Consider the following 12,086-nt stretch of genomic DNA (forward strand, 5'->3'; position numbering starts at 1 on the left):
TTTGTGCTGTGCCTGTCCCCTGCACGTTTCCACTTCACTATCACATCGGAAACAGTGGAGCTAGGGATGTTTAGGAGTGTGTAAATCTCGGGTACAGACATCTGACACATGTGACACCCAATGACGTGATCATGTTCGATCATGTTCATGTTCTGTCACTATGTCTAATGACTACTGATTTCGCTGATATGGAGTGCCTGGCAGTAAGTCGTAGCACAATGCACCTAATATGAAAAACGTATGTATTTGGGGTTGTTCGGATACTTTTGATCACATAGTGCTTATGGAGATACCATATATATTAAAAATATGCAGTCTATGTCCCACTGACAGATCATTAAACTGAAAAAAAGCTGAAATAGTTCTGGAAGAGCTTTTCGAAATTCTTGATAACAGTTTTGAACAGCGACCTGTCTTTAAATGCCACTGTAGATTAATGAGGACTTGAAACCACTTGCTGTAGTGCGGGGAGTGACCGCCTCCGCCTCCGCTCACCGCCCTCTGTTGCAGCTACTACGCGTCGGCAGCGTTCGCCGCCCCCCGGCTGGTGCCGCCCCTCAAGAGGCCGCGGCTGGTGGCGCCGCCCCCGAGGCCCACCGCCGCCGCCGCCGCCGCCAAGATGGCCGCAGCCGCCGCCGCCGCCGCCGCTGCCGCTTCGGCCGCCCACAACAGCTGTACCGCCTCGCAGGACATCAAGACCTACAGTACGTGCCGCGGCCATAAGTCGTTAAAGCGCCATAATTACTGTTAAGCAAAAGACTAAAAATACATAATCTACAGCTTCTGAAGTCCCTCTCTCATTTAACTGCTCGAAATATTCCAGAATGAGATTTTCACTCTGCAGCGGAGTGTGCGCCTGACAGATTAAAACTGTGTGCCGGACTGAGACTTGAACTCGGGACCTTCACCATTCGCGGGCAAGTGCTCTACCAACTGAGCTATCCAAGCACGACTCACGCGCCGTCCTCAAGACTTTACTTCTGGCAGTATCTCGTCTCCTACCTTCCAAACTTTACAGAAGCTCTCCTGCGAACCTTGCAGAACTAGCGCTCCTGAAAGATAGGATACTGCGGAGACATGGCTTAGCCACAGTGCGGTGGATGTTTCCAGAATGAGATTTTCACTCTGCAGCGGAGTGTGCACAGATATGAAACTTCCTGGCAGATTAAGACTGTGTGCCGGACCGAGACTTGAACTCAGGACCTTCGCCTTTGCCGGCCGCGGTGGTCTCGCGGTTCTAGGCGCGCAGTCCGGAACCGCGCGACTGGTATGGTCGCAGGTTCGAATCCTGCCTCGGGCATGGATGTGTGTGATGTCCTTAGGTTAGTTAGGTTTAAGTAGTTCTAAGGGGCTAATGATCACTGCTGTTAAGTCCCATAGTGCTCAGAGCCAATTGAACCCTTTTTGAACCTTCGCCTTTCGCGGGCAAGGGCTCTACCAACTGAGCTATCCAAGACGACTCACGTGCCGTCCTCACAGCTTTAGTTCTGCCAGTACCTCGTCTCCTACCGCCACACTCCGCTGCAGAGCGAAAATCTCATTCTGGAAACATCCCCCAGGCTGTGGCTAAGCCATGTCTCTGCAATATCCTTTCTTTCAGGAGTGCTAGTTCTGCAGGGTTTGCAGGAGAGCTTCTGTAAGGTTTGGGAAGTAGGAGACGAGATACTGGCAGAAGTAAAGCTGTGAGGACGGCGCGTGAGTCTTGCTTGGATAGCTCAGATGGTAGAGCACTTGCCCGCGAAAGGCAAAGGTCCCGAGTTCGAGTCCCAGTCCGGCACACAGTATTAATCTACCAGGACGTGCTCCAAATATTGCTTGAAAAATTATTGTCGGTTTAGCGAACTACGCTAAAACTACGACAGAATAAAACAATGCTCATCTGTGTAACGTGACGAAGAGAGCGTCAATAAAAGGTATTATATTTCTCGTTGAATACTGTATTTTCTTTCTATCGATTTTGTGTTCGTAAGTTCATTATTCCTTCAAACAGATGCTGGAAGGAATTATTAGGTATCGGTTTATCTATGAATTAAATAAGTAACAGCACGTATCGGGAATGTTTCTACTCTTCGAAATTATTCTATTCCACCTTTTTCACTTTCCACTTCCCACGAGAATTCTTGAGACGAACTACTGGCTACCAAGAAATGGACAGGAACACGGTTAACTTCCAACAAAATCGCGCGAAAGCAGTAACACACCATCCAAGTGAAGGAGAATAGAGGGTACATAAGTTTCAGTGTAAAGATATGTTTGCCTAAGCGATATATTCAATACAATATTTTATAAGAAACAAATGTAATGCACTTTTTAGTGATTTTATCTGTTTGAACAATTATAAGAAACAATGACTACTACAGCAACAATGTATTGCGAGAGTTATATCTTTAATTTGTACTGCATCATGTACTTACGTATATCATAAAGACTAAGGTGTACTGGGCAGTACGATTACGAACTTCGTTGCCACTTACAGAGAAAGGAAGCCTATTTTATGGTAGCAAATGAAACAACAAGCATACTGTTCCCACTCATCTTTTATTTCATGTTCACGTTGCCTTTGACAGGTTTGAAATCCCATCTTCAGGTTGTTTTATATGGATTAAGACGACATATATTGATTGTGTTACGGCGTTGCAATAACCTGTGGCACTGTCTGCTAGAGAATATAACAAAATACCATTTCAGTACATGAAGCGTAGATTCTGGAGATATTTCATAGATAGAATGCAGTAAAATACATGTGGGAAAGCAAAAATAAAAATAAAAATACTTCCCGATATCACAAGCTCTGTTTCCTCTCGCCTTACATCACTATCAGATAGGATAAAAACAGTGGTTACAATTTAGTAAGTACAAAGGACATATAGCAGCCTCAAACAGAATTTTCGAGCAAGTCTCAAAGCATTGTGGGTATCTTGGGATGCATAGGGAAACAGAAATGTGAGTGTAAATACATATTTTGTGACGACTAGATACATTTACAATTATATTTCTATTCATCTATGCAAGCAAAGATTAGTGTAAGTCTGCATAATTTATGTAAAATCTTTAGCATTTGGTTCATATGATTTATCATTGACGTTTCTACACAATATTTTTAATACAAATTAATTAACTTGAATGTAATAGGAATAGCATATTCTACATTGTTGCTCTGGCAATGAAGTCTGCAATCCGCCATTACGAAAAAAAGGTCTCATATAACAAATACTCCCACTTTTAGATAAGAAAATGTTTTTATTTATCCACTTTTAAAACAGAAGGCATTAATTAATGAACTGGATCAGTCAACTTATAATGTGTTTAAATCTAATTCAGCCTTTGCTACTTAATTCTGCTTTCTTTTAGAGACTTTTCTTTCCGTATTTTTATTCTTATATTATTACTGATGCCTCTGTAATTAGTTTTCGTAAAACTTTGAGCTTTACATGTATAAGATTACCAAAATTTACACTTATAATAGAACATAATAATTCTCATCAGACTATTAGTTTAACTCACTTGGAAGCATTCATATCTTCTTTACCTCTCACCAAACCAAGTACGTACGTAGATGTCACTAGGAGTCTGTGAGTTAGTCAGGGTCTTCAATTTGATCTTTTTGGTTACAGCGCCACTGTGTTTGTCGAGTAACAATATAAATCTCGTATCCCACACGGGTAACGATATAAATCTCGTATCCTACACGGGAATTAATAGTTTTATTGTTTCTGCATAGTATGTAGCATATCATTTGAGAGAGAGAGAGAGAGAGAGAGAGAGAGAGAGAGAGAGCGAATGTTCCTTATTTTATTGCATTTATACACAGTCTCAGTAGAACAGGTTTAGCAGTGACCATCCCTCCTGTGTATTCATGTTACTCTTATTTTGACATCTGAAAATCAGTTTGGCTGTCACGACTCAAGTGAGCCTCGTAAGCGACTGGATGAGAGGAAAACTTATACCAACAAAAATAAAGAGAACAAATATCACATTGTGGGACGAAGTTATTCAGTTCGATACTGGGTGGTGTGTCACCAAAGGCGCCGCGAAACACATCAGCGCCGCACGTGGTGAGCCGTTCGTTTCCTCCTACAAAACATCTGCATAGTCACCCCAAAAGTAAACTCCATTACACTCATAATTTTGTCAGCGTTTTTCGCTTCCGGAGCGAGACGGACAGAAATCTCGGGTTCGAATTTCAGTGACCCTTTCCTTCGTTAATCCTGGGATGTGAGAAAATTTCAGGACACAAGCAGTAGATTCAAGATCATTGCTTTATCCAACCAAGTATTTTTTTCCGGAAAAGATTTAGTTAATAATTGGAGGAAACAAATGAACGCTGTGCCTTGAAGAGATAACTAAGTGCACACCGTTAACTGGAAAAAATTCTTTGTAATGAACTAGTGCTTCGTTCTTTTTTAGTTCAACGGACAGTAGATGGCTTTTAATTGTATAGTACCGCTGAAAAAAAAAGTCCCACCTTTCTCTTTATTTCTTCACTCTTTTCTTTTTCTCTTCCGGTCTTCCATTTTGAAATTTTAAATTTCAGTGTTACATGTCGTTGTATGATAATGATCGTTAAATTCCTGTTAAACACAGGTCTACGTGAGAGTTCCAATTTTAGCTCCGTACCGGAGATTAGCCGTTTTCTTCAGTTTCAGTTCAAAGACGACACACAATGAAGCAACGTAGAAGATGAATATACTAATATAGATTATTGTTAGGCTCTGTCTCTTGAAAAACTGTGCTTCAAGGGAGACAACGCCATTTCGTGTGATCACTATCCACGCAGAAATTATGAAGACTAACAATTGGAAGTTCAGAATCAATTTGGAATCGAACGGCTTACAAATGACCTGTCAAAGTGAAAGAAATCACTAAGCCTGAGTAAGCAGATGGAAGTCGTTAACGCATAGTTTTACAGCAGTGATAAGGGAAAAAATGGCATTACCGCATCAGTGGTTATATTTACGTGACACTGTCTTCTTTTGTGAAAGACATTTCGCGTGAAAAGGCAGGTCGAGAACGGTTCAAGGAGAAGTCAAACAGGAAGCCACACAGTTTCAGATATTATGAATTTATCCACTGAGAGAGAAGGTCTCAATCGGCTGTTCTCGGTCCATTGCTTAACCATCTGTAGTTCGAAAAATTATTAAGACTGCAGCTGAATATCGCTGAAATATTCAGATGGTTGCTGTAGAATAACAACATAACTAATGTAATTGACTACCATAGAAAGTGAGTTACATCGAAGAATAGTTCATACTTCATGGTTTTTTTTACAAGTGCGAATGTGTTTTTCATTGCGTGAAGTGAATTTTGGATCATACCGGGGCCAACATTTCAACAAGGTTGTCCCAGAATTCAGGTCTCCGTTCAAGAAACATTTTCCTCGAAACTGTAAGGAAGAATGCGAAATGTATGTATCCTTGCTTACACATGGTGGAGAGTTATAACTTCTGCGAAGTACTTCGTGAGCCTTACAGTAGGCAAAGATACAGACGACGTAAGTTGCGTTGCTTATGTTAAGCTGCGTGAAACATTTTCCAGGGTGGTTTTACACTGTACAGTCACATTAGTCTGATAGGAGCCCGAACGACTACCTTTTGCAGCGCTCACCACTTCGAAGGTACAGGAAGAGAGTCAGTTAGATTCTCGAAGGTGTGAAGTCGTGCTGGCTCCAGCACCGTGACCCATTGCGCCAGGTTTCTCGGTTCAGGGTCCATGGTGACGGCCGAGGAGATTCCACGGATCCTCAACTGGGTTTAAATGGGGGGAGTTTGGTGGCCAGAGCAATATGGTAAACCTATCCTGATGCTTTCCGAACCACGAACATACAGTGCGAGCTGTGGGACGTGGTGCATTGTGTTTCTGGTAGGTGACAACGTGTCGAGGAAGAACAAACTTCGTACAGGAGAGGACATGATCCCCAGAGATAGATGCATACTTCTTTTGATCCATTGTGTCCTCCAGAATGACGAGAATATCCGAACAATACCCAGACCATAATACTGACCTTTCCAACGATTGTTGCAGGGTGTTTCCTTTCACACGTTTCATTCTGATGGAGCTTAAAATGTGATCCATCTTGAAAGGCCACTTGTCGCCACGCAGTGGAAGTCCAGTTACGGTATTGGCGTGCAAATTCCAGTCCTCAACGCAGATGAACAGTAGTTAGGGTGGGTGCATTAACCAAGCGCCTGCTGTGGAGGCCCATACGTAGCAACGTTCGCTGAACGGTCGCTGAGAAGACAGTGTTGATAGCCCCTTGGTTCACCTGGGCAGTCGGTTTCTCAACAGATGCATTTATATTCATCCGTACCCATCTCCGCAGCCAATGTTCACCCCTGTCATTCACTGCACCACAAATACTTTTTCGCCGGTTTTGGATAGAACCATTGTGCCATGCACGGCGTACTTTAACCACAGCGGCAGGCGATCAGTTTACAGACTTAGTTGTCTCAGACATGATTCCACACTTGGGAATGGAAGCCACTGATCATGACCTTACGGAAATCAGTTAAATCACTCAGTTCCCAAATTACCACGACTGCGCATTCTTCCCCATGTTAGGCTTGATGTAACCTCTACTCCTAGTGCCGCCATTTGTCGTCTGAGTGGTTACTACACTTTGACGTCGAACATAGACGGTGGTGACATTATCATGTCTGGACGGTACGTTTTGCTCTTCCTGAATTACCCAAATAAGTGAGAGTCAGTTTAACTTTTGCTGAGCTACATTTTACGCTTTCTATTTAGTACATTGTTGTTTCAGGTAATCCAGACATCTTGATCTGCGGTAACTGTCGAGAGATGTTCACCGACCTCCACGAACTCCTGGAGCACAAGAAGACGTACTGCAAGCTGCGCTTCACCTGCAAGTGCCACAACGGCCTGAAAATGAGTAAGGCCGCCGCCCAACGAATGCCAGAGCCAGCACAAAGAGAGAGCTTGCGGAGCGTAACAGCACCGAAAATGATGTTGGATTAGAATGAACAGGCGTCGAGACTAGAAACATGGAAGGTGTTAGGGGTATAAGCGCAGATATTGTGATTCTTGGTACCTTAATATTTAACGACATGAGAGTGGTGGTTGTTTTTCTCTGCCTCTAACAGTCTTCCCGCAAAGCGTCGCAGAATTTACTACCTGATGTTTTCTGCACAGTTGTAACTGTGCCACTAAGGACACTACGCCTGTCAGTATAGACTGACCGTTGTACCTCCATTCATCGAACTTCAACACCTGACCTGCTGGCCAGCAGAAAATTAGCATTGATGGTTTGTTCTTGCCACATGTACTTGGCGGTACTAACAGTCCTTATACGAGCACCCTACTCCTGCAATTATTACTTTGCAAATCAGGTAAAAGCTAATGTAATGTTGGTCGGTACACTGCCGTCAGTCACTAATAAAAATATCTGCACTTAATACGTCTAACACTCTCTATTACAATCATCTGGTGGGCTTTGGTAGTACAGGCTAAAGACTGACAGAAAAAAAGTTAAATCATTTGCACAATTTCACCCATGTATTATCGCACAAAGTACTCAGGTATACTCTAATACCCTCATGGAAGATTATTACGCATGACTTAACCTTGTCCATACATGCTTCATTTATTTTTTACCTTCTTCTTCTGTAAACACCAGCAGTAATACGGCTCCAATGATAACTAAGTTGTAAGAAAAAGATACTGCGATCTTTTGCCCCAAGTCAAATATTCTAACAGGAAAGGAATCGTTTGGCCTGGCAAACAAATGGCGATACCACCAATGGGATTTTTCTTTGTTACGCTGACACACGTTTCTAATTTACAGTAGTCGATTATCAACGTGACTTATCAACGTGATCTGTGGAAGAGGGTCTTTCGCTTATATGAAATATCATGAATAAAATGCCTTGTAACTTTTTTAGATAGCGTTATCGTTAGTGTAAATTCACCGGCAGCAGCAGTGAGACCTATTTTTCTTCACTCTAAAAATGTTGTGAAGCGAGTAAGTAAGAATTCAAATGTGGCCTCATTTAACTTCCCCATAACGCAACTGTGAAACGGCATCAGCAAATGAATACAGTGACATAGTCCACAATGTACTGGATTACAGGCCATCGTAAGCAAAACATGAAGTACATCCATAATAAACAAATGTATATTAAGAATTAAGTACGGGAAAAGTTTTCGCTTCAATAGTAAAACCTTTGTACAATGTGGACCTAAACCTAAAGCAAAAAAAGTATGCATCAAGTTGTTCGTGACTGTGGGTCTACCCTTCCACGCTACAGATGAAAAAGCTATGAAAGCAGCTACTGGAAGCCACTGGCGCATTATCGAAAGAGGTCTATCCAGTTTCATCTCACATAAAGTGCATGGCTATTTTTTTCTTGTTGTTCACTTTCAAAGGAGCAGAGAAAAAGAGGGGCACTACGCAATACTTATCGTGGAAATGCTTTTGAAAGTGACAGATCAGAGAGGCTCAGAATTCAAATGAAAACGTCTTCTTTTTCATGAAAGTGCCGAGAACCGCGATTTGACGCTAGATGGATATATTGAAACAACTTTTTTGCCAAGAGTTTTGCCACCCTCTGTCTAGTGGCCGATATCTGAGAAAGCATGCAATCGAGAACGCTTTCTTCCAATTTTCAATGCCTTATGCAGACTATGAAATGGGCTGGGTGTTTCCATTGTGGAATTCAACGTATCTTCCAATCCAGTGGAAATAATGGATAACTGCTAATGTGTTTATGTTGTCGCGGCATTGTCTTCCTCTCAACTAGACGGAAAATATGAATCGAGGACACTCATGGAGATTACAGAATTATGGATCACGTTGTCCGACAGACAGCTTATGACGTTAATTGTTTATGCTACCAGTATTTACCCATGTGCGGAATTATTAATTGGCAAGTTAAGCACAGCTAGTAATTCTAGAACAATATTAGAAGACAATGTTAGTGGTAATCCGGTTTTGTATAAATCCCATTTGTTGTTTCCCATTCGTTGTTGTTATTGTTGTGGTCTTAAGTCCTAATACTGGTTTGATGCCGACCTCCATGATACTCTATCCTGTGCAAGCCTCTGCATCTCTGAATAACTGCTACAACCTACATCCTTCTGAAACTAGTTGCTGTATTCATCCCTTGATCTCCTATGATTCGTACACCCCCTCCCAACTCTACCCTCCAGTACTAAATTTGTGATCCCTTGATGTCTCAGAACGTGCCCTATTGACTTATCTCTTCTCCTAGTCATATTGTGCCAGAAATTTCTTTTCTCCCCAATTATATTCATTACCTCCTCATTAGTTACGAGATCTACCCATCTAATCTTTGGCTTCTTCGATAGCACCACATTACGAACGTTTCAACCATTTTTTTTTTGACTACACGGTGTATTGACCACGTTTAACTTCCATACATGGCACCACTACATACAAATACTTTGAGAAAGGACTTCGTGACATTTAAATCTATATTCGAAGTTAAAAACTTTCTCTTCTTCAGAAACGCTTTTCTTCTCATTGCCAGACTACACTTTATATCTTCTCTACTTCGGCAATCATTAGTTATTTTGCTGCCCAAATACCCAAAGTCATTTACTATGCTAAGTGTTTCGTTTCCTAATCTAATTCCCTCAGCAGCAATTGATTAAATTCGACTGCATTCCATTATCTTTGTTTTGTTTTTGTTTACGTTCATCTTACACCCTCCTTTCAAGACAATGTCCATTCCGTTCAACTATTCTTCCAAGTCCCTTGATGTCTCTGACAGAATTACAGTGTCATCGGCAAACTTCGAGGTTTTATTTCTTCTCTTTTACATATAATTCCTACTCCAACTTTTTCTTTGGTTTCCTTTACTGCTCGCTCGATGTACGGATAGAAAGCATCGGGTATGGGCTACATCGCTGTCTCACTCCCTTCTCAGCCACTGCTTCCCTTTGAAGCCCCTCGATTCTTATAACTACCACATGGTTTCTGTGCAAGGTGTAACATCTTTTCGTTCCCTATATTTTACCTCCTCCACCTTCAGAATTTCAAAGACCGTAGTCCAGTCAACACTGTCAAAAGCCTTCTCTAAATCTACAATCGCTATAAACGATGGTTTGCCTTTCCTTGTCCTATCTTCCAAGAGGAGTTGTAAGGTCACTAATTCCTACGTTTCTCCAGAATCCAAACTGATGGTCCTCGAGACTGGCTTCCACCAGTTATTCGTGTTAGCATTTTGCAAGCTTACATTATTAAAGTGATAATTCGGCAATATTCACACCAGTCAGCACCTTCTTTCTTTGGAATTCGAAGTTTTATATTCTTCTTGAAGTGTGAGGGTGTTTCACCTGTCTCAAGCATCTTGCCCACCAGATGCAAGAGTTTCGTCATGGCTGACTTTCCTAAGTCCAACCATATCTCTATCTACCTCATCACTAGTGAAATTTGCTTCTACATCCTTACATTTGACCTCTACCCATTTCTACTTAGCCATTTTGCATTTCTGTCAGTCTCATTAGTTAGACGCTTGTATTCTCTCTCGCCTGCTTCATTTGCTGCAGTTTCACGATTCCCCTTTCATCAATTAAATTCAATACTTTTCGTGTTATCCAAGAGTTTCTAATACGCCATGTCTTGATCCTCTGCTGCCTTCCCTAATTCATCACAGGAAGCTACCCATTCGTCTTCTATTGTATTTCTTTCCCCTGTTCTAGTCAGTTATTGCCTAATGCTCTCTTGAATTCTCAACAACCTCTAGTTCTTTCACTCTATACGGATCCCATCTTCTTAATATCCTACTTTTTGATATTTCTATAGTTTTAATCTGTAGTTCACAGCCAAGAAATAGTGGTGAGAGTTCATACCTGCCCATAGAAATGTCTTACAATTTTAAATCTGTTTTCTGTGTCTCTGCCTTACCAGTATATGATCAGTCTGGAACCTTCTAGTGTCTCCCGGTCTTTTCTGTGTATACATTTCATTGCTCTTAAACTAATTGTTAGTGGTGATTAAATTACGCTCTGTGCAAAATTCTACCAGCCGGCTTCCTCTTTCATTGTTTTCCTCCAGTCCATATTCCAAATATTCCTCCTCTTCTTTCTCTTACTACTGAATTCCAGTCACCCATTACAAATTTCCTCGCCCTTAACTATGACAATAATATCTTTAATCTCAGCATGCATTTTTTAAATCTTTCCATTATCTGTGGAGCAAACTGGTATGAACTAGCATTACTATGCTGGATATCGGCTTCATGCCTATCTTTGCTACAATAATGCGTGCGCTATGCTGTTTATAGTAGCTTACCCTCATTCGTATTTCCTTATTCGTTGTTAAACCTGCTCCTAAGTTACCGCTGTTTGATATTTTATTTATAACCCTGTATTCACCCGATCAGAAGTACATTCCTCCTGCCACCGAACTTCCCTATCATATATCTAACTGTAACCTATCCATTTCTCTTTCTAAATTTTCTAACCTACCTGCCCGATTAAGGGATCTAACTTTCCACGCTCTGATCCGTAGAACGCCAGTTTCGCTTCTCCTGGTCCCATTTAGGGTAATTAAGTGTATTGTCCTTTGTCTTAGAAGACGATACGGCGCTGCTGTGCTTCCAGTGCAAGGACTCGTTCCACGACGCGTGGGACCTCATGGTACACGTGCAGGCGGCCCACATGCTCAACATCTACCAGCTGGGGGTGGCGCGCGCGAACGGCAGCTTCAAGTCGGACGTGAGTACGCTCTGTGTCCCTCCGTCACTAGCGCTAAGTAGCAGGCTACACTTCATTTATTCACAGCTGCTGTGACACCGCCACGCTCGCGGAAAAGAGGTGTCCTTATCTGAAGCAGGCGTTTCTCTTGAATTTCCTCCCTATTCTCGCTTTTATTTGCGTTTTTGCACTGTCTCGCCAGGGCGAGTGAGAGTTGGTATCTATAAAATATTCTGATACAAACAACTTAAAAAGCAGACAATGCTCGAAACCATATTTAAAAACTGAAAATTTGTGAACATTTCTCAACTTGTTAAGATATGTCTTCATTGGTAAAAAATTTCATAAATTCTCTAAAGAGGTTGTTTCTTTTAAAATGTGAATACTGTGATAGTGAACTTAAAAAGATG

General features: G+C 41.7%; 1 protein-coding gene across 4 annotated transcripts in view; it reads left to right on the top strand.

Moving 5' to 3' along the window:
• The window catches only part of LOC126267417 (RNA-binding protein Raly-like), a 381,807-nt gene that overhangs the window by 341,008 nt on the left and 28,713 nt on the right, over window positions 1–12,086 (top strand). For 2 of the 4 annotated variants that reach the window (XM_049972649.1, XM_049972648.1), the window contains exons 6-8: window positions 511–704; window positions 6,761–6,889; window positions 11,555–11,697. In XM_049972649.1, the coding sequence (XP_049828606.1) occupies window positions 511–704; window positions 6,761–6,889; window positions 11,555–11,697 (466 nt within the window). The remainder of the gene's footprint in view (window positions 1–510; window positions 705–6,760; window positions 6,890–11,554; window positions 11,698–12,086) is intronic. The other 2 variants (XM_049972651.1, XM_049972650.1) reach the window with 1 other exon arrangement.

This window comes from Schistocerca gregaria, chromosome 4 (assembly GCF_023897955.1).
Source record: "Schistocerca gregaria isolate iqSchGreg1 chromosome 4, iqSchGreg1.2, whole genome shotgun sequence".
Classification (NCBI taxonomy): domain Eukaryota; kingdom Metazoa; phylum Arthropoda; class Insecta; order Orthoptera; family Acrididae; genus Schistocerca; species Schistocerca gregaria.